This window comes from Scyliorhinus torazame, unplaced genomic scaffold (assembly GCF_047496885.1).
Source record: "Scyliorhinus torazame isolate Kashiwa2021f unplaced genomic scaffold, sScyTor2.1 scaffold_446, whole genome shotgun sequence".
Lineage (NCBI taxonomy): Eukaryota > Metazoa > Chordata > Chondrichthyes > Carcharhiniformes > Scyliorhinidae > Scyliorhinus > Scyliorhinus torazame.
Genome location: NW_027308173.1, coordinates 52,418 through 80,188, shown reverse-complemented (window position 1 = coordinate 80,188; position 27,771 = coordinate 52,418). Strand labels below are relative to the sequence as shown.

Here is a 27,771-nt window from a genome sequence, read left to right as displayed (position 1 = left end):
ATAAAGCTTCAGAAGTTCATCCCTGCTTTTATATTCTAAGCCTCTTGAGATAAATGACAACATTGCATTTGCTTTCTTAATTACGGACTCAACCTGCAAGTTTACCTTTAGAAAATCCTGGACTAGGACTCCCAAGTCCCTTTGCACTTCAGCATTATGAATTTTGTCACCGTTTAGAAAATAGTCCATGCCTCTATTCTTTTTTCCAAAGTGCAAGACCTCGCACTTGCCCACGTTGAATTTCATCAGCCATTTCTTGGACCACTCTCCTAAACTGTCTAAATCTTTCTGCAGCCTCCCCACCTCCTCCATACTACCTGCCCCTCCACCTATATTTGTATCATCGGCAAACTTAGCCATAATGCCCCCAGTCCCGTCATCTAGATCGTTAATATATAAAGAGAACAGCTTTGGCCCCAACACTGAACCCTGCGGGACACCACTCGTCACCGGTTGCCATTCCGAAAAATAACCTTTTATCCCAACTCTCTGCCTTCTGCCTGACAGCCAATCGTCAATCCATGTTAGTACCTTGCCTCGAATACCATGGGCCCTTATTTTACTCAGCAGTCTCCCGTGAGGCACCTTATCAAAGGCCTTTTGGAAGTCCAGATAGATAACATCCATTGGCTCGCCTTGGTCTAACCTATTTGTTATCTCTTCAAAGAACTCTAACAGGTTTGTCAGGCACGACCTCCCCTTACTAAATCCATGCTGACTTGTCTTAATCCAACCCTGCACTTCCAAGAATTTAGAAATCTCATCCTTAACAATGGATTCTAGAATCTTGCCAACAACCGAGGTTAGGCTAATTGGCCTATAATTTTCCATCTTTTTCCTTGTTCCCTTCTTGAACAGGGGGGTTACAACAGCAATTTTCCAATCCTCTGGGACTTTCCCTGACTCCAGTGACTTTTGAAAGATCATAACTAATGCCTCCACTATTTCTTCAGCTATCTCCTTTAGAACTCTATGATGTAGCCCATCTGGGCCTGGCGATTTATCAATTTTTAGACCTCTTAGTTTCTCTAGCACTTTCTCCTTTGTGATGGCTACCATATTCAACTCTGCCCCCTGACTCTCTGGAATTGTTGGGATATTACTCATGTCTTCTACTCTGAAGACTGACGCAAAGTACTTATTTAGTTCCTCAGCTATTTTCTTGTCTCCCGTCACTAGATTACCAGCGTCATTTTGGAGCGGCCCAATGTCTACTTTTGCCTCCCGTTTGTTTTTAATGTATTTAAAGAAACTTTTACTATCATTCCTAATGTTACTGGCTAGCCTACCTTCATATTTGATCCTCTCTTTCCTTATTTCTCTCTTTGTTATCCTCTGTTTGTTTTTGTAGACTTCCCAATCTTCTGACTTCCCACTACTCTTTGCCACATTATAGGCTTTCTCTTTTGCTTTGATGCATTCCCTAACTTCCTTTGTCAGCCATGGCTGCCTAAACCCCCCTCTGATAACCTTTCTTTTCTTTGGGATGAACCTCTGTACTGTGTCCTCAATTACTCCCAGAAACTCCTGCCATTGCTGTTCTACTGTCTTTCCCACTGGGCTCTGCTCCTCGTCGATTTTCGTCAGTTCCTCCCTCATGCCCCTATAGTTACGTTTATTTAACTGTAACACCTTTACATCTGATTCTACCTTCTTTCTTTCAAATTGGAGATTGAATTCTACCATATTATGATCACTGCCTCCTAAGTGTTCCCTTACTTTAAGATCTTTAATCAAGTCTGGCTCATTACATAACACTTAAGTCCAGAATGGCCTGTTCCCTCGTGGGCTCCATCACAAGCTGTTCCAAAAAGCCCTCCTGTAAACATTCAATGAATTCCCTTTCCTTGGGTCCACTGGCAGCATTATTTATCCAGTCCACCTGCATATTGAAGTCCCCCATGATCACTGTGACCTTGCCTTTCTGACATGCACTTTCTATTTCGTGGTGCATTTTGTGCCCCCGGTCCTGACCACTGTTAGGAGGCCTGTACATAACTCCCATTATGGTTTTTTTGCCTTTGTGGTTCCTCAACTCTACCCACACAGACTCCACATCATCTGACCCTATGTCGTTTAGTGCTATTGATTTAATTTCATTCCTAATTAACAAGGCAACCCTGCCCCCTCTGCCCACCTCTCTGTCTTTTCGATAGGTTGTGAATCCCTGGATGTTTAAATGCCAGTCCTGAACCCCCTGCAACCACGTCTCTGTGATCCCTACCACATCATACCTGCCAGTCACAATCTGGGCCACAAGCTCATCTACCTTGTTTCGTACACTGCGCGCATTTAAATGTAGCACCTTTAATTCTCTATTGACCGTCCCTTTTTGTTTTCTTAGTGTGGTGGACCTTGGTTTACTGAGCCTTTCCATACACTGTGTCATATTTTGTGGGATTGGGACTATCGTAACCTCTCCTGAGTTATGTCTTTTCGTGCTTTTTTGTATTCCTAAGCAGCTACGCTTCCCACTGATTACTTCACCTCTTGGTTCCCTGACTTTCCCTTCCCTCCCCCCCCCCCCAATCTCTAGTTGAAAGTCCTATTGACCACCCTATTTACTCTTTTCGCCAGAACACTGGTCCCAGCTTGGTTCAGGCGGAGACCATCCCAACGGTATAGGTCCCCCCTGTCCCAGAACTGATGCCTGGACTGGTGAGTTTTAGTTATGAAGAGAGATTGGATAGACTTGGATTATTTTCCTTAGAGCAGAGGTGATTGAGGGGGGGCATGATTCAGATGTATAAAAATATGAGAGGCATAGATAGAGTAGACAGGAAGAAGCTTTTTCCCTTGGTGGAAGGATCGATGACCGGGGGCATAGATTTAAGATAAGGGGCAGGCGGTTTAGAGGGGATGTGAGGAAAAAACCTTTAACCCAAAGGGTGGTGGGGATGTGGATAACACTGCCTGAAAGAGTGGTAGAGGCAGAGACACTCTTATCTTTTTTTTTTTATTTAATTTTTTAAATTTAGAGTACTCAATTCATTTTTTCCAATTAAGGGGCAATTTAGCCTGGCCAATCCACCGAGCTTGCACATTTTTGGGTTGCGGGGCGAAACTCACGCAAACACAGAGAGCCGGGAGCGAACCTGGGACCTCGGCGCCGTGAGGCAGCAATGCTAACTACTGCGTCACCATGCTGCCCGGGATTAGAATAGTTAGTGGTTGTTTTTGACTAGTGCAGATTCGATGGGCTCGATGTGCTGGGTGACTCTTTGACTAGATGGAGTATTTTAACTTAGAATGAACAAGGACATCTGGTGGCGGCCATGGAGGAGTAGGTCGCACATTTGATAGCTCCGGCCTGTGATGGACTTTTGGACCTTTTTCTCCCGTTTGTTTCCTGATTTTATTGGATAAATCGGTGGAGACAGTGAGGGGAAATCCCCCTCCAGTGTATGGAGAATTGGACCAGAAGTGGCCGTGTGAGAAGACAAAGTTCTACAAGGAAGACACGAGCAGAGCTGGTAACACGGGACAGCATGGCGGAGAAGCAGGACCACAGGGAGACGGCACAGTGGTCGATGGAGCAGCTGGTGAAGTTTTTTGAAGATTGCTTCGCCAAGCTTAAGAAGGACACGCTGGACCCGATCAAGGCTTCGATTGATCAGGTGGTGCAGAGTCAAGAAACCCACGGACGTGCGATCCAGGAGGTGGAGAAAAAGGTGTCCGAGCACGAGGAATACCTAACTGTGCTGGAGACCAAGGTGGAGATGATGAATGACCACCAGAAAATAATGCAGGAGAAGCTGGAGGACTTGGAGAACAGATCCAGGAGGCACAACCGGAGAATCGTCAGCCTCCTTGAGGGCAGTGAGGGATCGGATGTGAGGGCCTATGTGACGAACATGCTGGAGAAGTTGATGGGGGGGGTGGGGCTTGCGTGTTTGCGCATTTGAGGGAGCTGAATGGAGAATTGGACCAGAAGTGACCGTGTGAGAAGACAATGTTCTACAAGGAAGACGTGAGCAGAGCTGGTAACACGGGACAGCATGGCAATGTTACAAGAGACACATCTAAAGGCTATAGACCAGACTAGATTGCGAAAGGGGTGGTTTGGCCAAGTATTCCACTCCGGGCTGGAGACCAGGAGGGTAGCGATTTTGATCAATAAACGGGTGGCATTCGAGGCAGGGAGAATCGTGTCAGACACGGGGGGTGGGGGGGGGGGGGGTGGGGGGTGCATAATCGTGAGTGAGAAGCTGGAGGGGGGTGCGGGTGGTACTCGTGAACGTATATGCTCCGAATTGGGACGATGTGGAATTTATGAGGCGGGTTTTAGGTACGATCCCAGACTTGGAGTCACACAACTTAATCATGGGGGAGATTTTAACACAGTCCTTGATCCGGAATTGAACTGGTCAAAATTCAGGACAGGGAGGGTGCCAGCCGTGACAAAGGAATTAAGTGGTTTATGGAACAGATGGGGGGAGTTGACCCATGGAGGTTTGCATGGCCAAGGGCGAAGGAGTTTTCTTTTTTCTCCCATGTCCACAAGGTATACTCTCGCATCAACTTTTTTGTTCTGAGCAGGTCTCTAATACCGGGGGTGGTGGAGACTGAGTACTCGGCAATCGCAGTGTCGGATCATACCCCACATTGGGTGGATCTACAGGTTAGTTTGGAGAGAGGACAACGTCCGCTATGGAGGCTGGATGTGGGGTTGTTAGCAGACGAACGATCTGTGGGCGGGTGAACAATTCCATCCAAAACTACCTGGAAACAAATGATACGGGGGAGGTCTCTGCAGCGACGGTCTGGGAAGCTTTGAAGGCAGTGGTCAAAGGGGAATTAATCTCGATACGGCCCACAGAGAAAAGGTGGAACGGGCTGAGAGGGACAGGTTAGTTGAGATACTCCAGGTGGACAGGAGATACTCGGAGGCCCCGGACGCGGGGCTACTGAGGGAGCGGCAGAGGCTACATGCGGAGTTTGGGCTATTGACCACAGGGAAAGCAGTGGAACAGTTGAGGAAGGCAAGGGGGGCGATCTATGAGTACGGGGAAAAGGCAAGCAGAATGTTGGCGCACCAGCTCAGGAAAAGAGAGGCAGCTAGGGAGATAGGTAAAGTAAAGAGTCGAGCCGGTAATACTGTCCTGGGCCCAGCGGGGTAAACGAGGTGTTTAAGGACATCTATAGTAAATTATGAGAGTCGGAACCCCCGGTTGGGGTAGAGGGGGTGAGGCAGTTTTTGGATCAGTTGAGGTTCACGAGGGTGGTGGAGGACCTGGTGGAGGGGCTGGGAGCCCCAATTGAGATTGAGGAAATAATCAAGGGGCTGGAGGGCATGCAGTTGGGCAAGGCCCCGGGGCCTGACGGCTACCCAGTGGAATTCTCTTAGAAGTTTTCAGAGATATTGAGCCCACTGCTGGTGAGGACATTTAATGAAGCAAGAGAGAAGGGAGTCCTCCCACAACAATGTCGCAGGCCTCGATTTCATTGATCCTGAAACGGGTGAAGGATCCAGAGCAATGCGGATCAAAAGGCCAATTTCTCTACTGAATGTGGGCGTAAACTGCTGGCTAAGATACTGCCACAAGGAAAGAGGATTGTGTCCCGGGGGTGATAGGGGAAGGCCGAATGGGATTTGTGAAGGGCAGGCAACTCACGTCCAATATTCAAAAGCTTTTAAATGTTATTATGAAGGCCTCAGAAGGAGGGGAGATGGAGGTGGTGGTAGCGATGGATGCGGAGAAGGTTTTTGATCGGGTGGAGTGGGATTACCTGTGGGAGGTGCTTCGAAGGTTTGTGTTTGGTTAGGGCTTCATTGACTGGGTGCGGTTGCTCTATCAGGCACCAGTAGCGAGTGCGTACGAACTGGCTGAGGTCTGGGTATTTTAAACTATACCGAGGGACAAGGCAAGGGTGACCCCCCTCCCCGCTACTGTTTGCTCTGGTCATAGAGCCATTGGCCATGGCGTTAAGAGCCTCTAAGAACTGGAAAGGGCTGGTTTGGGGTGGGGTGGGGGAGGAGGGGGGGTGGGGGTGGAGCACCGGGTCTCGCTTTACGCAGATGACCTGCAGTTGTATATTTCAGACCCGTTGGAGGGGATGGGGCAAGTTATGCAGATCCTCGGGGAATTTGGTAATTTTTCGGGGTGTAAATTGAACATGGGGAAAAGCGAGATGTTCGCGATCCAGGCAAGAGGGCAGGAGAAGAGACTGGGAGAGCTGCCATTTAGAATAGTAGGAAGGAGCTTTCGATATCTGGGAATCCGTGTGGCATGGGAATGGGAGGCACTGCACAAGTTAAACCTATCCCGGCTCGTAGAACAAATGAAAGCGGACCTTAAATGATGGGATATGCTCCCGCTATCACTGGCGGGGAGGGTACAGACTGTGAAAATGATGGTCCTCCCCAGATTTCTGTTTGTGTTTCAGTGCCTCCCCCATCTTCATCCCGAGAGCATTTTTTAAATGGGTAAATAAGGTTATTTTGGGCTTTGTGTGGGCGAGTACAACCCCGCGAGTGAGGAAGGTATTGCTGGAGTGCAGTCGGGGGGAGGGTGGGTTGGCGCTGCCGAATTTTTGCAATTACTACTGGGCGGCTAATATAGCCATGATTAGGAAGCAGGTAGTGGGGGAGGGGTCGGTGTGGGAGCGAATGGAGGCAGCGTCATGTAAAGACACTAGTTTGGGAGCCCTGATAACAGCACCTTTCATGTTCTCGCCGACCTGATTCTCCACAAGGCCGGTGGTGGTGGCGGCTCTGAGAATCTGGGGGCAGTGGAGGAAATATAAGAGAGTGGAGGGAGCATCGGTTTGGACCCCGATTTATAATAATCATCAGTTTGTATCGGGTGGGCTGGATGGTGGCTTCCGGAGATGGCAAAGGGCAGGAATTAGGAGGATGAGGGAAACCTATTTATAGACGGGAGCTTCCCCAGCTTGAAAGCCTTGGAGGATAAATTTGAATTGCCAGCAGGGAATGGGTTTAGGTATCTGCAGGTGCGAGACTTCTTGAGAAGGCAGTTTTCGGCCTTCCCCCCCGCTGCCGCCACAGGGGATACAGGATTAGAGTAGTCTCCAGTACCTGGGTGGGAGATGGGTGGGAGAGGGGAGGTATCAGATATCTACCAAGAAATTTTGGAATCGGAGGAAACTCTGGTGGAGGAGCTTAAGGGCAAGTGGGAAGACGAGCTAGGAGGAGAGATAGAGGCGGGTCTGTGGGCGGATGCCCTAAGCCGGATTAACACATCCTCATCATGTGCCAGGCTTAGCCTGATACTGTTCAAGGTAGTCCACCGGGCACACATGACGGTGGCCCGGATGAGCAAGTTTTTTGGGGTAGAGGACAAGAATGCGAGGTGCACAGGAAGCCCAGCAAATCATGTCCTTATGTTTTGGGCATGCCCGAAGGTAAAGAGGGTTTTGCCAGGGTTTCCCTAAGGCAATGTCCAGGGTACTCAAAACACAGGTGATGCCGAGTCCGGAGGTGCCAATCTTTGGAGTGTCGGAAGAGTCAGGAGTTCAGGGGGCGAAAGAGGCTGACGTCTTGGCCTTTGCCTCCCTGGTAGCCCAGAGATGGATCTTGTTAATGTGGAGGGACTCAAAGCCCCCGAGCGCAGAGACCTGGGTTAGTGACATGGCTGGGTTTCTCAGTCTCGAGAAAATAAAGTTCGCCTTACGAGGCTCAATGGTCGGGTTCACCCGGAGGTGGCAGCCGTTCGTTGACTTTCTCGGGGAAAACTAAAATGTCAGCAGAAGCAGAATTCCAAAAGTGGGGGAGGGGGGGTAGGGCTAGACTGTTGTTTTATTGTTGGGGGGGTGTGAAGATTGGGATGGGGGTGGGAATGCTTATTGTACTATGTGTATGTCGCTGTTATTGTTATTATTATAAAAACTTGCAAATACCCTAATAAAAATATATTTTTTTAAACTTGGAATGAACAAAATAGAGAAATTCATAAGAAAACTAGTGAATCTTTGTAGTATCATGAGAAAGACAAGGTAGGTTGTCAAAAGAGAGATGGGTCAACAATCAACTGCCTCCCACTCCGGGAATCAATCCAGTGAACTTTCACTACTCGCCCTCTTTGAGGAAAATGTATCCTTCTTTAGTCATGAGGATTAAAGCTGTACACAGTACTAAAGGTGTGGGCTTACAAAAACCATGTGTAGTTGCAGCATGAATTCCCTACCCTTATACTGCAATTCCCTTCAGTAAAGGCTCGCATACCTAATCGTTTGCTGTACTTGCATGTTAACTTTCCGTCATTAGTGTAAAAGACACCCAAACCCCTTTGAATGCAAACATTTATTAGTCTTCTCCCCATTTAAAAATATTCAGCTTTTCTATTCTTCCTACCAAAGTAGATCATTTCTTTTTCTTTAATTTATTCATTTACAGGATGTGGGCATCGCTGATTGGGCGAACATTTATTGCCCATCCCTAGTTGCCCTTCAGAAGGTGGTGGTGAGTTGCCTTCTTGCGGTGTAAGTACACCCACTGTGCTGTTAGGGAGGGAGTTCCAGGATTTTGCTCCAGCGACAGTGAAGGAACGGTGATATATTTCCAAGCCAAGGTGGTGAGTGACTTGGAGGGGAACCTCCTCCAGGTGGTACTGGCCATTGATTTGGAAGGTGCTGTATAAGGAACCTTGGTGAGTTACTGCAGTGCATCTTGTAGATAGTACACACGGCTGCCACTGTTTGTCGGCGGTGGAGGGTTTGAATGTTTGTGGAAGGAGAGCAAACAAGCGGGCTGCTTTGTCCTGCGTGGTGTCGAGCTTCTTGAGTGTTGTTGGAGCTGCACTCATCCAGGCAAGTGGAGAGCATTCCATTACACTCCTGACTTGTGCCTTGTAGATGTTGGACAGGCTTTTTGGGTGGGGGGTGGTCAGAAGGTGAGTTACTCGCCGTAGGATTCCTGGACTTTGACCTTCCCTGGTAGCCACAGTATTAATATGGCTAGTGCAGTTCAGTTTCTGATCAATGGTAACCCCTAGGATGTTGATTGTGGGGGTTTCAGTGATGGTAATGCCTTTGAATGTCAAGGGGTGATGGTTAAAACCTCTCTTGTAGGAGATGGTCATTGCCTGGCACTCGTGTGGCATGAATGTAACTTGCCACTTGTCAGCCCAAGCCTGGATATTGTTCAGGTCTTGCTGCATTTCGATACAAACTACTTAATTGTCTGAAGAGTCGTGAATGGTGCTGAACATTGTTCAGTCATCTGCAAAATCCCCACTTCTGCCCTTATGATGGAAGGGAGGTCATTGATGAAGCAGCTGAGGATGGTTGGGCCTAGGACACTACCCTGAGGAACACCTGCGGTGATGTCTTGGAGCTGAGATGAGTGACCTCCAACCACCACAACCATCTTCCTTTGTGCCAGGTATGATTCCAACCAGCGGAGAGTTTTCCACCTGATTCCCATTGAGTCCAGTTTAGGGCTCCTTGATGCCATACGCGGTCAAATGCTGCCCACTCGCTTAAATAATTATATCTCTCTTTGCTCTCTCATTACATCCTAAGAGCTTACTTTCCACCTAGCTACGCATCGCTTGTGAGCTTCGATGTATCATCTAAGTTACTGATATAGATTGTAACTCACTAAAGGCCAAGCACAGATCATTGTGATACGTCGCTGGTTACCCCCTGCCATCCTCAAAATGATCCAATTATTACTACTCTGTTTTCTATCCTCAGTAATAAGAGCAAGAGTAAGCCATTCGATCCCTTGAACCTGCTCCCTCATTCAACACGATCATGGCTGATTTGATTGTGTTTTAACACTTTCCTGTCTGCCCCCATAACCTTTGATTCCCTTGTCGATCAAAATCTCTCTAACTCAGCCTTGAATATATTCTGCTATCTGGGAAAGAAAACTCAAAAGACTGACTAGAGAAGAATTTATCTTCACCTCAGTTAAGGTTTTAACATCTTAAATATCTGTGCCTCCTGGTTCTAATTTCCCCCAAAGGGGGCATTCGCAGCTTAAGGCTTCTCCCAATAATAGTGATTTGGTTTTTTTACTAACTATTCAAAGGTGGGTTGTTGTTTACCATTTCAAATATTTTCCCTTACTGTGGGCTGATCACTCCTTGTTCTAACTGAGGGTCTAATTTTATTTTCATTCCATTTGCTCATTGGGAGGCTTAACTGAAGCAAATATAGGAGGGCCTCTGCGTGCACATCAAAAGAAAGGGGTTCAACTCTGGGTAGTAACCGTGATTAACCACTCATTGAATCAAACCTAAATCTCATTGACTTAAGGGGGCAGTAGACTCCACAAAGTGGTCTATGCTTTTTCACCAGTAATTCCTCAGGGCAGTGTATTTTAAAAGCCTGAAAGCTGATCCTACACCAAGTGATGCTGTAGTAAGTTGCCTTCCATAGCTAAGATCACAGGAATATTGATTGTAATGTTTACCATTCTATCCATTTGATGTTGATAGCGTACTTTCAGTCAGCATTGTGTGAAGAGCAGAGAATTCATATGGCATGGTATATGTGATATTTCAGTGGGCATGGATTAAGTTTTCATTTTTATGACCTTTTAGTCATGCTCTTGTCCAATTAGATGATGCAGGATAAGTTAGAAGAAAAGAGTACTACCCAGGAGCAACCAGTGACATGAACCTGTGAAAATATTACTTTTAAAATATCCCATCTAATTATGTTTTGTTGTGTGCAGCCTATTCGTTTAAGTATGCAGAACCTCTAATTTATTTTTGCATGGCTGCGTGCATGCAATATCTAAAAGGAGACAACTTGTGAGCAGACTGCATAGTTACATCCGGGTTGTATGGTCACATGGGCGTAACTTAGAGGGAGAATTGGTGACAACCTCTTAAAGTTGCATATTATATATATATAGAATCCAACTTGCAGACCATTTGGAGCAAGAATGTCCAATCTTTCAAAACAGTTGGCCAGATTCTCATGACACAATCACTGAATCTTCCATCTGTACCCACTCCCACAATAAAGATCCAAGCTCGCGCACCTAAAACTAATCACCCCACCCCACATAAAAATTTCAAGGTCTCTCTAGTAAAAAATCTAAGACCATCATATGTAAAGTCCAAAACTCCACCTGCTGCCAAGAATGCAAAAGAACCTTGTGCCATCAATCCTCCACCGCCACCCTGTCTTACCATCCAAATCTGTCTAATCGGACTTGTACAGGATCCAGACAGCAAAGTAACAAGTCCATAGAATTCCTACAGTGCAGAAGGAGCCATTCGGCATCCCTCGAACCAGAGGTGAACGAGTGTGCCAGGATAAACGTGTCATGTACACTGCCCGGGTACTGGGCGCAGACGTGCAGGATCTTCATCTGGTGGTCACAGACCACCTGAATGTTCATGGAGTGAGTCCCCTTCCTGTTCATGAACACGTCCCTGTTCTCTGCTGGTGGGCGCATGGCGCCGTACACCCCATCGATCGCCCTCTGTACCATGGGTATCCTGGCCACGGCAGCTAATCCCGCTGCCTGGGCATCCTGGTGGACACGGTCCACTGGATGTACCGGTCCACGATGTCATGCAGGGCGTCCGTCACTGCATGGATGCACCGGGACGCCGATGGCTGGGAGATGCCGGACAGGTACCCACTCGGCGACTGGAACAACACTATGGCATAGAAATTCAGGGCCACTGTCACCTTGACGGCCACCGGGAGAGCATGTCCTCCCCCTGTGCTACGCTGTGCCAGGTGTGCCATCAGGTGGCAGATGTGGGCAACGGTTTTCCGGCTCATCCGGTGGCTCATCCGGTGTCTCCTCCTGCATGGCCTGTCCAGCAGGTCCCCGAAGGACATGCGGCACCGATAGAAACGAGACCTCATCGGGCGCCTCCAGCGCCTTGGCACCACCGCCTCCTCTTCCTTCATCTCCTCCTCCTCCTGCTCCTCATCCACATTGGTATCCTCATCCCGTGCCTCGCCCTCGTTGTTGTCGTCCTCCTCCTCCTGCGCCCGTCGGGCGGGTGGCCCTGCAGCCTGAGCGGGTGCCACCTGGCCCTCTGCAGCCTGTCCCTCTGCTGCAGCCCGGCCCTCTGCTGCAGCCCGGCCCTCTGCTGCAGCCCGGCCCTCTGCTGCAGCCCGGCCCTCTGCTGCAGCCCGGCCCTCTGCTGCAGCCCGGCCCTCTGCTGCAGCCCGGCCCTCTGCTGCAGCCCGGCCCTCTGCTGCAGTCCGGCCCTCTGCTGCAGCCCGGCCCTCTGCAGCAGCCCGGCCCTCTGCAGCAGCCCGGCCCTCTGCAGCAGCCCGGCCCTCTGCAGCAGCCCGGCCCTCTGCTGCAGCCCGGCCCTCTGCTGCAGCCCGGCCCTCTGCTGCAGCCCGGCCCTCTGCTGCAGCCCGGCCCTCTGCTGCAGCCCGGCCCTCTGCTGCAGCCACTGCTGCCGCAGCCTCTCTGAGCCGCCTGCGCCGACTCTGCCACAGGGCTGCATGCAGGGCAGCGGCTCCCACCACGGTGGCCAACTTCGCTGGCTGGTGCCAAACATTATGATTTGCAGGGGGCGGGTGGTACACATGTTTAACGAAGGTGCATGGCCCCCTCTACAGCCAGGTGCCATGGGCTACATGTCTGCCCCGGTTGGGTGATTGCGCCACAGCCACGCATGCACCAAGACCCCTGCCCACACCCTCAGTGCTCCGACCACTATTGCCCGTCCTTCCTGCTAGCGCCACTGTTGGATGGCAATGCCCTCACAGGGGGCTGCCATGGCTGCGGCCCTGGACATACCCGCCGGTGGGTGCCGCCGGCTGGGAGGGCTGCCGCCTGGGGGGTCCGGCACCCATGCGCATATCCGGCAGGCTTGCACTCAGCCAGCTCCCGGGGTTGATGCCCATCAGCCTGGCCGCCATAATGGCGGCCGTGGCTTTAGCACCGCCCTGCCATAGCGGGCAGTCCCAGGCCGGCGGCCCTGTCGTCCCCACGCCTCCCCCCCCCCCCCCCCCCCAACCGAACATGGAGGTCCTCGCCCCCAACCACAGTGTCCCGACAGACATGTGTCCCCCCACATGCTGGGCCCTCGCCTCCTGCTCCCGCATCGTCAGCCAGCACAACTGGCTGGCGATTTTTATTAGCAGGTTATAACGATGCAGACGTGACCTGGGGTTACGCCGTCGGGACTTTGGCCCATCTGGGCCGCAGTATCCCCAGGAGCCTGGAGAATCGATGAACGGGCCCACTCGGACGATTCTCTGGGCAGCGCGGCGCCGATCACGATCACGCCATTTTCACTGGTTGTGAGAATCGTGAACCGGCATCGCGTGAAAAACCGTCGCGATTTGCGATTCTCCGAACCGGCTAAGCCTGAGAGAATCCCGCCCAGAATGTCCCAAGTTAGCGTTGACAGGGTTAACAAATCAAAATGAACGATTCCTTGCACTGGGCTAGCAGAGAAATCGAGCAGCTCCTATAATTTATGTTATGTTGATTCAAAGAATGTCTTGGGAGGTAGATGTACAGATAGTGCAGTCATAGTTTTTGCATCGAGTAGTAGTCTAGATTCATGCCTGCAAATCTCCATTCTGATATCAGTTGGTAAAAAGTGGCACAAAACACTGTCCAGTGGATAAAGGAAAATGGGATATGGAATCTTTGTTTTGGAAGGTATATAGTGCTTGCCAATGGAGGAGCATGAGGCATATCAATAACACAGTAGTAGTTATTACTGTATTCACTTGTGATTTAACAGAAGTAGACTGTGATATGATATTTTAAACTTTAAATTTCTTTCAGTGAGATTTTGTTAATTGTTTTTTTCCTTTGATCAGATTCAGCTTGTAACAGTGCTCCTGGATCTGGCCCAAGCTCCCCCAACAACAGCTCCAACAACATCACTACAGAAAATGGGATAGCAGGATCAGCAACCAATATGCCAACTGAGGTAACCTTTCTGTGGCAAACAAGAAGTTTTGGGTAACAATTCTTTCTGATTTTAAAATGGTTTGTTTGTTCCCCATACTCCCAAATTCATAGGAACACATGTAAATGCATCCTCCAATGATCAGGCTATCCAAGTTAAAGTGTCGGTTATCATACTGTTTCAATCCATATTAGACATGCATGCTGCACATGTCCAGATAAAAAGAAAAAGTCATTCAACCAGTCAAGTCTTTCGTGTAGTTATCGAGACAATTTCATCCCAAAACCCTGGTAAAAATCGGATTCAGATTTATTTAGTCATCATAAATAAATTACCCTGATACTGTCTTCAATCATAAGTACTGTTCACTGTCCTAACAACTAACTGAGGCTAGATCGTTTAGTCCCAAGATGAACTTCCGACCACCTATCTGCCTATTCATCTGGCCACGTTTTTGAAATTGTCCAAGATCGGTGCTATTGTTCCCTATTATAGCTTAAACAATGATTTGTAAGTTTTTAAAAAAATGAAGTACGTCATTTCATAAGAGATATGTTATAAATCTTTATATGTTTTTGAATCCTTTTATATTTGTTTCCGAAGAAATTTGTACTTTCTGAAATATAAACCTTCCACTTTAGAAGTTATTCAGCAAATTTAAAAATAATTAATTTGAAAAAAACTCAGATATCCCACAATGGTACTTACAATGTCAAATGGCAGTAATTTTGAGCAATGTTGTTTACTGCTCAGTCTGGTACCTATTGAATCAGTTCATTTGCACAACATTCGTCCTGATGCTTTTCAATTCTATTTTTGGAATACTAGGATGAGCGCTTGGGGACTAGGCTGATCTGCTAGATCTAGTACCCTGAATCTGTTGCTCCGAACAGCAACTTGTTATGCCATCGACAAATGCAAAGAATACTCTACTGCCCACTAAACATATTGGTTTGGGTCTGGTGAAGTGGACAGGCTATGAGACGGGGATGGAATTGATGACAAGTGGGTTGGCTCTGATGAATGGGGTGGGGAAAAAGGCAGCATGCAAGTCCATGAGAGGTGCTGGAGAATGGAGTAGGTGAAAGAAAGGATGGGATGGGTGGCTCGAATAGTGGGATATGTTCCAAGATGATAACTGAATTGCTTTGGAATCACAGAGATGACATCAATAAGGGAGTGATTCAATTCATTAACCTAGTACCAATGCTCATGTTTATTTACGATTTACTCTAAACTCATTGCTCTGCCTTTCAATAGCAATGTGTAATGTTAAAATACACATCCAGTTTCCTTGGTGCTATAGTCCCTGCCTCAAATACCTACCTGTGGTATAACATCCCATATTCTAATAACCCTCATTCCTCATTGGGGAGGACAAATCTTCTCACTCCCTTCTGTATTCCTCGTAACCTTGAGTTTATGCCTCCTTGTTTCTGATTCAGCAATCGGTTAAAACACTCTTTCAATATTCAACCTCTAAAAATTGTCACTATCTTGAAAACTCGTTTTCGTTTACCATTTCTGTTCCTGTGGGGGGGGGGGGAATCCTATTTTTTTGTGCTTTGCATCATAACTTCTCATTTCTGGTATCACTGAAGTGAATCTTCATTTCTCCAGAATAGCACATAATAAAAGTAACAATGTCTTGTACGAATTGAACAACAAATTCCTAGCATTTGTATTCTTTTTTTTCCAATTAAGGGGAATTGAGCATGGCCCATCAACTGATCCTGCACATCTTTGGGTTTGGGGGTGAGACCTATGCAAACAGGAGGAGAATGTGCAAACTCCACACGGACAGTGACCCGGGGCTGGGATCGAACCCAGGTCCTTAGCGCCATGAGGCAGTAGTGCTAACCACCGTGCCACCCCCTAGCATTTGTTTACAATGCCCATGCGCATCAACCCAGAATCACGTTTTTTAAATCATCTTTTCTACTTTGCCACTTTTCTGTCTATCTGTATCGCTAAATCTTTGCTCCTCCATTCAGTTCCGAATATTATCTCTTAGGTCACGTTTAAATATACTACTTCATATTTCCTTGCATTGAACTGCATTTACCATCTATCTGCCCACTCTGATAACTGATGTCTTGTTGCACTGTTGCCACGTTTTTGTGGACTTTCCATTATAGTATCTGTAGTCTTCCTTCTTGTGCTTGGATCATTTATATAAATGGAGAGGGTGGCACGTGGCAGCGCGGTTAGCACTGGGACCATGGCGCTGAGGACCCGGGTTCGAATCACGGCCCTGGGTCACTGTCTGTGTGGAGTTTGCACATTTGCCCCGTGTCTGCGTGGGTTTCACTCCCACAACCCAAAGATGTGCAGGTTAGGTGGATTTGCCATGCTAAATTGCCCCTTAATTGGAAAAAATAAATAATTGGCTACTCTAAATTTATTTTAAAAATAAAATTTATATAAATGAAGTTTCGGAGATCCCAGAACAAGGGCACATCATTACTTGCAGACCATCTGTCTATACTCTTTGTTTTGTGTTCCCTTGCTGTTTCCACTTATTTGGTTGTGTACCTTTTATACCATTTGTGTGGAATCCTAGCAAATGCCTTCAAAAAATTCTTATTGACAGCATTTGTTGTCTATGCGCAACAATCATTGTTCATTCAGAGAGCTTGCCCAGACATGATGGGCTAAATGACCGCCTTGCTGCTGTACAGCTCTGTAATTCTCAGATTCTTATTATCTAAACAATGTGATTTTCTCAATCAGTTCAATCAGTCAAACATGACATGTGCATTACACATCCTGATTAGCTCTTTGCTTTCTAAGTGTTGATTTAATTTCATCTTATTATGGAGCTTTTATCCACAACCCTAAATGAAATTAAATGATCAGAATTTCCAAACTTATCCTTCCGTTTCAACAAGAGTGCAACATTTACCACCATCCCGTACTTTGATGTAATTCTGGTTCCTAGTTGTTTGAAAAATTATACTTAATGTTTCTACCAACCATTCCCCAACTTCCCATCAGTCTGGTGTGCACACCATCTGGAACATGGTACCTGCCTATTGTTGAATGTTTATCTCCAGCATTTTGTTCTTAGGTGTCACCCCTATTCCGTTGCCACTTTTGTAAATACTGAAGCAAAATTTTTATCAATGCATCTTTTTAGTTCCACAATGTCCCCTTCGGTTCTAAGTGGTCCCACCCTTCAGCAATATTTTTACTTAATGAGCTTGTAAAAGCTCTTTTACAGCGCTCGTCTCATTTTATATATTTCTGGTGCTCGTTTAGAAGGCGTGTTGCCTTTTGAAATCTGGCCTATGGTAACATGGTTTAGCATGCACCAATCAGCAACACTGCATTCTTGTAGATAAAACCACTTTTACTTGTTTACAGATAAAAGGGAAAGTTTATAGTCATGAAAATCTAAGTTTCTGATTGGTCTTTTGGGGACCTCATTAAAAATTAGATCAATATAATGAAATTTTTTTTGGCACATAGCAATTTGATACATTTTGTTGTTGACATTTATATACTGTCCTTTTCTTCTTTCAGTCTACTTTGCCTCACAAACTGGTTGCTCGAGATGGCTCAGTGACGCAATTGCCTCTGTATACTTCACCATCATTGCCCAACATAACTTTAGGTCTGCCAGCCACAGGTCCCTCTAGTGTAAGTACTTGAACCGCCTGATATTGCACATGTATCATTAATGATAAATTAGAGTGGAAATATCTAGCATACAATTTAAAATCTGCTATTGGCTAGCCTTCCATTTCATTTATTCATTTCACTCTTTTGGTAGAAATCCTGTTGGCAGTTGAAGATCTGTGGGCCGATCCCAGCAGTGGTGGGCCGATCCCAGCAGTGGTGGGCCGATCCCAGCAGTGGTGGGCCGATCCCAGCAGTGGTGTTGAGCAATCCTCCAACCTGCAGCCATGTAAATAGAGAGTTTGCCATTACTCCTTCACAGCGTCACTGCACCTCCCCCTCCCAAATCCCCATTTCCATTGCAGAAAATGATGTGTTGGAATAAATGGCAGTTTAGGGTGATTTTCTGGATCCATTGGTTCCGCAATGCAATATACCCTGGCGATTTGGACGCAGTTTTCTCCACAAAGTGAATTCTTGATCTTGGGCTAAGCTATTCGAGGCATCAGATGAAAGTTGGGCAGTTCCTACCAGAGTTGAAAAACAGAAAAACAGCACTTATTGCCCCCTCCCAATTCTGCAGGCATTCATTTCAGCAGTAGCAGAGGTCTGCGAGCAGATCAATATGCGTCTTATGCAGGAAATTGTAGAAAACTATACTGGGAAAAGCATTAAACTCCTAGTGAGCTTATTTTCATAATTTTTAATACACTGTCCACATTGAATAAAATGCAGGGCACGTTCATACTCTGACACCTGATTCTGAGATTCATTAGAACTTAATAATAATAATAATTGCTTATTGTCACAAGTAGGCTTCAATAAAGTTTCTGTGAAAAGCCCCTAGTCGTCACATTCCAGCGCCTGTTCGGGGAGGCCGGTACGAGAATTGAACCCGCGCTGCTGGCCTTGTTCTTCATTACAAGCGAGCTGTTTAGCCCACTGTGCTAAACCAGCCCGATTTTGTGAAGTTCAGGGAAGGAACCTGGTTCAAAATTTAATTGCTGCTGCCTGAACACTCGACTCTTACACTAATTGCAGAGTGAATAAATAGCAGTACTCGGTTGCACAATACACAGCAGTGATTTTCCTGATATGTTAATCTGTCCAAAGGGAAACAAATATTTTTTAAAAGATGAATTCTTGGGGCATGGATAATGTTGGCAATACCACATTTGTTGCCATATGTGATTCGGCTTTCTCCTTTAACTGCTGCAGCGCTTGTAGTAATTGTGTTCCCACCATGGCACTAATTAGGAAATTCCAGGATATTGACCCAGCGATGATAAAGGTCCGACGATACATATCCAAGACTGGTTGGTGTGTAGTTTGAAAGAGAGTCCTCCGGTGATGGTAAACACAACACTGTGGCTCTCCTCCTCTTCCATGGTAAAGGTTGCAGAGGAGGCTGGTGCAATCAAAGTAACCTTGATGAGTTACTAAAGTGTATCATGTATACACTGCAACCACTCTATGCCAATAGTGATAGTTATTGAGCACCAGTCAAACTTCTCTCCATTTGATGGTGTTGAATTTCTTGTTGTAGCTGCATCTCACCTCACTGGCATTCAAGTTGCCTTCATGTCTGCATGTAAGCTGTGATGAGATTAGCCACTGAGTTGTTCTGATTGAACAAAAACTGAGGGTTGATGAGCAAGATGTTATTGAGTAGAAGTTGTTTGGTGGCACACTCTTGACCCGTTTCATCATTTCATTGGTGATTGAGGAGGCTGATAGGGTGGTAATTACTGGACTAGATGTATCCAAGTTTTTGTAGACAGGACATATCTACACTGTTTAGTAGTTACTATTGTCCTCGATTTACTGGAACAACATGGCTAAGGGGACAACTAATGCCTGAGCACAGGTTGTCAGTTTTATAGCCTGGATATGGTCAAGGTCTGTCGCGTTTTCTGTGTTTGTTGTATTCGACCATTTCTCAATGACAGATGGAGTGAACCCCAATCATGAGGAAATAGTGGAGCGCAATCATGCACTCAATACTTTTATCTGAAGGCACTTGCCAAACACTTCAGCTTTGTCTGAAAATGCTATTGTCCATTATTATTAAAGATTTAATAGCAAAGCACTTGGAATACAGTGGCAGGATTGGACAGAGGTCAGCATGGATTTACAAAAGGGAAATTGTGCTTGCCAAATTTACTGGAATTCTTCAAGGATGTAACTAGTAGAATTAACGAGGGGGAGCCATTGGATGGATATTTGGACTTTCAGAAGGCTTTTGACAAAGTCCTACATAAGACTTTGTAAAATTAAACCTCGCGATGGGGGGCTGTGTATGGAGATGGGTAGAAAACTGGTTAGCAGACAGTAAACGAAGAGTAAGAATAAATGGGTCTTTTTCCAAATGACAGGCAGTGACGAGTGGGGTACCGCAGGGATTGGTGCTAGGACCTTCACTATATATATGTGTGTATATATATTATGTCTATATTATGATTTAGATGAGGGAGCAAAATGTAGAATCATAGAATTTACAGTGCCGAAGGAGGCCATTCGCCCCATCGAGTCCACACCAACCCCGAGAAAGAGCACCCCATTTAAACCCACATCTCCACCCTACCCCCATTACCCAGCAACCCCACCCAACGTTTTTTGGACACTAAGGGAAATTTAGCATGGCTAATCCACCTAACCTGCACCTCTTTGGACTCTGGGAGGAAACCGGAGCACCTGAAGGAACCTACGCAGACACTGGGAGAAAGTGCAAACTCTCACACAGACAGTCATCCGAGGCCGGAATTGAATCCTTGTCCCTGGAGCTGTGAAGTAGCAGTGCTAAATACTATGCCGCCCCCTCCAAATCTCCAAATTTGCAGCTGACTCAAAGCTGGGTGGGAGGGTGAGCAGTGAGGAGGCTGCATAGATGCTTCAGTGTGATTTGGACAAGTTGAGTGAGTGGGCAAATGCATGGCAGATACAGTATAATATGGATAAATGTGAGATTATCCACTTTGGGAGCAAAAACAGGAAGGCAGATTATTATCTGAATGGCTATAGATTGAGAGAGGGAAATGTGTAACAGGACCTGGGTGTCCTCGTGCACCGAGTCAAAGTAAGCATGCAGGTGCAGCAGGTGGTAAAGAAGGCAAATAATATGTTGGTCTTCATGGTGAGATAATTCGAGTACAGGGAGCAGGGATGTCTTGCTGCAATTATACAGGGCCTTGGTGAGACCACACCTGGAATATTGTGTGCAATTTTGGTCTCCTTATCTGAGGAAGGATGTTCTTGCTATGGAGAGAGTGCAGCAAAGGTTTAGCAGACTGATTCCTGGGATGGTGGGACTGATGTATGAGGAGAGATTATGTCAGTTAGGATTACATTCACTGGAGTTTAGAAGAATGAGGGGATCTCATAGAAACATATAAAATGTTAACAGGACTAGACCGGGAAGATGCAGGAAGGATATTCCCGATGACGTGTGAGTCCAGAACCAGGGGTCATAGTCTGAGGGGTAGACTATTTAGGACTGAGATGAGGAAAAAGTTCTTCACGCAGGGAGTGGCGAGCCTACAGAAAGTAGTTGAGGCCAAAAAGTATATTTTTAAGAAGGCATTCGATATAACTAGGGCAAAAGCGGTCAAACGATATGGGAGAAAGGAGGAATAGATTACTGAGTTGGGTGATCGGCCATGATCATAAATGAATGGCAGAGCAGGCTTGAAGGCCTGAATAGCCTGCTTCTGCTCTTGTTTCCATGTCTCTTGCAATCCCACTCTAGTTCAGGATGAGGATATTCAGCAAATTGGTTCTGCCTCTATTTAGATACACAGAAATTACATCTGTGACATCGAATCCCATAGAACGTTTTACATTTTACAATTTCATACATTTTGAAATTGGGTACGTTGGTCGGAATGGTTTTAAGGGTTTTATATTTAAATATATAATTTAGCATAACACTATATTACTTGCTTGTAACAATTTATTTTAAATAAGACTCATTATTTTTATACCCCAAAAATAATCAATGTGTATATGCATGTGTTAAGATTTCCCCATTTGTGAACTTTGAAAGAGATGCATAATAATTTACTGATACTTCAAAGACAGGGGGCGAAATTCTCCAGTATCGGCGCGATGTCCGCCGACCGGCACCAAGATCGGCGCTAATCAGTCCGGCATCGCGCCGCCCCAAAGGTGCGGAATCCTCCGCATCTTGGGGGGCCGAGCCCTAACCTTGAGGGGCTAGGCCCGCGCCAGACTGATTTACGCCCTGCCAGCTGGCGGAAAAGGCCTTTGGTGCCCTGCCAGCTGGCACGAAAATGACATCTCCGGACGGCGCATGCGCGGGAGCGTTAGCGGCCGCTCACTGCATCCCCGCGCATGCGCTGTGGAGGCAGTCTCTTTCTCCTCCGCCATGGTGGAGACCGTGGCGAAGGCGGAAGGAAAAGAGTGCCCCCACGGCACAGGCCCGCCCACGGATCGGTGGGCCCCGATCGCGGGCCAGGCCACCGTGGGGGCACCCCCCGGGGCCGGATCGCCCCGCGCCGCCTTGTCCCGCCAGTAAGAGAGGTGATTTAATCCACGCCGGCGGGACAGGCATTCTATCAGCGGGACTTCGGCCCATCCGGGCTGGAGAATCGCGGGGGGGGGGGCCGCCAACCGGCGCGGCGTGATTCCCGCCCCCGCCGAATCTCCAGTGTCGGAGAATTCAGCAACCGGCGGGGGTGGGATTCACGCCAGCCCCCGGCGAGCGGAGAATCTCGCCCAGGTTCTCAATTCTGTTCTACTCGGGTTCCCCTGCATTTCTACTGAAGCTTTGTTTCAGTTAAGTTATCAATATCTTGGTGAGATGCATATTATACAACTTCTCACATCTCTATTATAGCGGAGATTTATATCTATGGTTATTACTACCAAAATGTTCAATGTGTTTTTTATTTGCGTACAGGGAGCCTCTGGCCAAGCAGAAGGTGAGAGAGTGGGCATGCAAGGACTCCCATTGAACACTCCATTTATTGCTGGTACTCATCTGCCACACTACATCGCCACTTTGGATAAAGATGGCAGTAGTGGGCATACACCTCTCTTGCAGCATATGGTCTTGTTGGACCAACCTACACCCCAGAGTCCACTAGTAACTGGTAAGTAACTCCATAATGATTCAGATACGTATAGGTGATTTATCTTTTCTAATGGACTATTATGAAAACTAGGGATTCAACAATGTGTATCTGGTATGTATATTTAAAAAAGAAAAGGAAACTTGATTTCTGGGCCTTTGAAATTACACAGTGAAAAGGTTGGGGTAGAAAAGAGTGTACTCATATGAAATTCCTTTACCTTTTTAACAGAGGTGTTAATATCTCTTGAAATAATAGTCGAAGGATTTTTAAATGCATGTATTAAACACTTATTAGCTAATAATCACTATTAGAGTTGTGACCATAGCCTGTTCATTTACAATTTGAGTTTGAGACACCCAAGTCACTCTGGGATAGCTACTAGCAACTGGCTCAAAAGCTGTTGTGGCAGAAGCTCAAGAATTGGTTGACTGTTGGCTTGTTTGTCAAGCATCAGTGCTTGGAGGAACTTCAAAATGTTTGAAAATGTTTTTCTGTTTAGTAAAAACATTTACATCTTGGTGCATATGACCTACTCTTGTTAACCTAATTTTGCTGACCTATAGGTGGATTTTGTTCCTTACTAAAAGTTCCCCTTTCTGCAGTTGCACGTGTTTCGATGCAAGATTCTCTTTTCCTCAACATTGCAATACCATATTTAACAAAATAAACAAGCTCAGGGGCAGAAGATTCAAACACTTTCTTTCACTTATTTTGAATTTGAATCAGCCCAGACCGATGAGTCTTCTCTCTCTGATAGGTGTCAGTGCCCCATGTTTCTAGTACCTGTGGATTCTGCATAATTGGCCACACTTTGACACTACATTGTTAAACTTGATCAAAGAGCTGCTGTGGAAATGTTAGTTAAGTGTGTATTAAGGTGTGTTTTCCTACAGTCGGGAATTGGGGATGTAGATGATTAAAACATGCTGGTTCCAGTACTACAGCTGAAATTAAAGAATCACTGATGCTATTTGATGATGAATGGGGAATCTTTATCCTGGGCAAGGTTTCTTCCAACAGAATCAAATTAACTGGTTATTCATCTCCAGACTGTTGACGGGATCTTGCTGTTCCGAAAATGGTACCCTGTTTGCCTATGTGATGATAGTCATTGCATTTCAAAGTAATTTTTTCTCTGAAGAGTTTTAAGATGTGAGTTAATATTGTCTAAAAATATGTTTTTGTTTAAAAAGCTGGGACAGAACTGGGGTAGCTTTGTTCTGCATTTGGTCATACTTTACCCTTCTTGGCTCGATTCTGACCAATACTGTGATTTTCAATAGTAGCCATGGCTTTTCTGACTGAGTTTTAATGACCAGAAAATCATTGGCTGAGGTGCAGAACTTCCTGATATGCCATTGGGAGTACTGAGTAATAATTAACCATGATTCTGGTGTTCGATATTGCATTCCCCAGCACTTGCAATACTAGTCCCTCACCATGATATGGGCAATAAAATAAACTTTCCTTGCAAGTTCCATTTTGCAACTTTCTGTTGGTTTTGTTGCTTGTTTTTTCCGACGTCCGAAGGAGAGCCATTCCTGGGAAAGTAATTTATATATGCTTTTAACACCTTTTTACAATTTTTATGTACTCCTCTCTGAATACTGGAACAAAACTGTCCTGAGACTTCTCATCCCTGTTATTAGTTACCAAGCGAATGATGTTAATTGCCAATCTGTGGAATTAGTTGTGGTCATCTAGAAGTTTTAAAGTTCACCTCCAGGAATGAATCATAGAATTTATAGTGCAGAGGGAGGCCATTCGGCCCATCGAGTCTGCACCGGCCCTTGGAAAGAGCGCCCACGCTTCCACCATATCCCAGTAACCCGACCTAACCTTATGGACACTAAGGAACAATTTAGAATGGCCAATCCAACTAATCTGCGCATCCTTGGACGGTGGAAGGAAACCAGAGTACCTGGAAGGAACCCACGCAGACACTGGAGAAAGTGCACACTCCACACAGTTACCCGAGGCCAGAATTGAATGGGGTCCCTGCAGCTGTGAGGTAGCAGTGCTAACCACTGTGCCACCATGCCATATGTAGAGCTCACAATTTTTTTTTGTCATAAAGATAAAGACCATCTGCTCAGCTGCCTTTGCCTCTCCCTCCCCTCCCTTCCCTAGTTTTCTGGACAAACAACCCAGCTGCCCTGACACTTCCCTCTCATGTTTCTCGGGATTCTTGATGCAGTGGTTAGCACTGCTGTCTCACAGCGCTGAGGACCCGGGTTCGATCCTGGCCATGTGGAGTTTGCACATTCTCCCTGTGTTTGCGTGGGTCTCAAAGATGTGCAGGGTAGGTGAATTGCCCTGATAAATTGCCCCTTAATTGGAAATAAAGAATTGGATACTCTAAATTTTGGTAGCCATCTCATGCATTGCTCTATCTGAGATTACCTTGTCCATGAGATCCACTTCCCGCACTTTAGATCTTATTCCAACTTAACTGTTGATCAATTTGCTCACTGTGTCTAATTTTAGATGTTATTATTAACAATTCACAGTTGCAGTGGTTAGCACTACTGCCTCATGGCGCTGAGGTCCCAGGTTCGATCCCGGCCCTGGGTCACTGTCCGTGTGGAGCTTGTACATTCTATCTGTGTTTGCGTGGGTTTCGCCCCACAACCCAGAGATGTGCTGGGTAGGTGGATTGGCCACGCTAAATTGCCCCTTAATTGGAAAAAATTAATTGGGTACTCTAAATTTTAAAAATATTATTAACAATTCACTGTCATTGGGTACTGTCACTCTAAATCTACTGCCATCTCCCCTTCTCCTCAACAAACCTACCCTTGACCCTCCTTAATCTCTTGAAACTACCATCTCATTTTGAACCTCCCTTCTACAAAGTCCTTGAACATATTGCTGCTTTCCAAATTCATGCCTATCTTTTCCACAATTCCATGTTTGAATCCTACTCATCAGATGTCTGACCTCTCCATAGCACCATCATCTATTATCTCTCTTCAGTTGTCCAGTTGGGTGAAACAGTAGCTTGGTTCCATTCTTATGTATCTGATTGTAGCTAGTGAATCATCTACCATGGTTTTTCTCTCTCTCTCTCTCTCTCTCCCCCCCCCCCGTTACCTCTGGTGTCTCCAATGGTATGTCGTTATCCCTTTCTATTTCTTATCTACATGTTCCCCCCCAGTAATATCATCTGAAAAAGCCAATATCTGGTTCCAAATATACAGCAATAACACTCAACCCTGTGATCACAGCCACCTCATTGGAGCCCTCCACTGTCTCTGATTGTCGCAATGCTTGCTTGACATCCAATATTGAACAAACAGCAATTTTCTCCAAATAAGCATTGAGAAGACTGTGGTCTTTGGTCCCCGCCACAAACTCCACTTCCTTGTCTGCATTTTGCATTGCGCAAGACCATTCACAACCTCAGTGTTGACTCCAAGATGAGTTTCCGATCAGATATTTACATCAACACCAAGGCTACCTACTTTCATCTCTATAGTTCAACTCCTATTCTGCCTCAGCATCCTGTGTTGGAAAAGTCATCTACATCTTCTAGACTTGACTTTCCAGTGCACTCCTGACTGGCTTTCTGTCATGCACATTTCATAAACTTGTACTCATCCAAAAGTCTGTTGCCCTAACTTGAACTTGCTCCAAATCTAATTCACACATTAAACCTGTGCATGCTGACCTTCGCCATCTTCCCCAACAAGCAGCATCAGTTTTCACATCCTTCCATGCCATGACCCCTCCCTATCCCTGTAGGCTTCTGCAGTTCTAGAAGCCAGTTGAGATCTCAGCGCTCCTCCAATTTTGGCCTAAAGCCGTCCCCAATTTTACTTCCTCCACCATTGGCAGCTAAGCTTCCTGTTACCTTGACATATGCTCTAGAACTACCTTCCTAATTTTTTTTGCCATTTTGTCTCATCTTTTAAGACTCCCTTTAAAACCTACCCTTTTCCAAGCTGTTGTTACATTTAGATTTTTCCTTCTACAGCCTAGTGTCAAAAATGTTTTTATTGATTTCACTGTTGTTAAGCACCTTGAAATGCTTTACTATGGTTTTTTTTTGAAAGATAATTTATTGAAGGCACATCCAAAGCATATAGAGAATACAAAAACAGGAACAATCCATAATATTGAACAACAACAAACACTGCATAACATATTAACAATGCATATAACACTATAACAATACAATACAAAGGAACCCCCTACATATACACAAATATGATGCCAACGCTCTCAAATGAAAAAAAAGAGTAAACATTTTTTTTTCTTATTAAAGCAAAATAATGAACCAAAAGTACTATGTCTTCTCCTCTTCCCCCCCCCCCCCCCCCCCCCCCCACACCTTGCTGACGGTCGAGTAGTTCTTGAAAAAGTGGATGAACGGCTTCCACCCCACGGAGAACCCTTCATCCGAACCTCTAATGGTGAACTTGATTCTCTCCAAATGAAGGAACTCAGCAAGATCTCATACCCATGACCCAGTGCTTGGCAATTCTGTGGCCCTCCAATTAAGCAAAATTCTCCTTCGTGCCAGTAAGGAGGTGAATGCCACAACGTCGGCCCCCTTTCCCACCATGACACCAGGATCCTCAGACAGAACAAAGTTAGCTACCCATAGAGAAGTCGTGACCACTACCCCCACCACCCGAGACAGTACATCCGTAACATTCTTCCAAAACCCCACTAGTTTTGGACAGGACCAGAACATATGAACATGGTTCACAGGGGATCCGGCACATCGTGTACATTGACCAGCCACTTCCGGAAAGAAATGGCTCAGCTCAGCAGGTGTCATCTGCGCTCTGTGCACAACCTTATGCTGTATGAGACTTAGCCTAGCACATGACGAGGATGCAACCCTATGCAACGCTTCCTCCTAAATTCAACCCTGCACCGCACCTCCCAATTCCTCTCCCATCTCTGCAGCATCAACACCATCGTGACTTCCTCCCTACTGGCCAACTCAGTATACACATTGGAGATCTTAACCCCCAATCTCATCATCCAGGCAGAACCTTTCCTGTAGACCCGAGGGTGGTAGCATTTGGAATGAACTCAACTCCTTGCTCAAAAATGCCCTTATCTGGAGATACCTAAATTCATTACTGCTGGGCATTTGATAGCCCTCTGTCAGGTCAGTTAGGTCCGCAAACTTCCCATCCAAGAACAGGTTCTTAAAGCAGTGGAACCCCAAGAGGTCCCATTCCTTGAACCTAGCATCCAGGCTCGCTGGAATGAATCTG

The 27,771-nt window shown here is 46.2% G+C and overlaps 1 protein-coding gene across 1 annotated transcript in view; it reads left to right on the top strand.

Moving 5' to 3' along the window:
• LOC140406298 (histone deacetylase 4-like) overlaps nucleotides 1-27,771 on the top strand; it is a gene marked incomplete at its 3' end in the record, with an annotated part of 165,034 nt that overhangs the window by 85,546 nt on the left and 51,717 nt on the right. Inside the window, exons 7-9 of the mRNA XM_072494411.1 lie at nucleotides 13,732-13,844; nucleotides 17,349-17,465; nucleotides 22,363-22,555. Coding sequence (XP_072350512.1) covers nucleotides 13,732-13,844; nucleotides 17,349-17,465; nucleotides 22,363-22,555 — 423 coding nt within the window. The remainder of the gene's footprint in view (nucleotides 1-13,731; nucleotides 13,845-17,348; nucleotides 17,466-22,362; nucleotides 22,556-27,771) is intronic.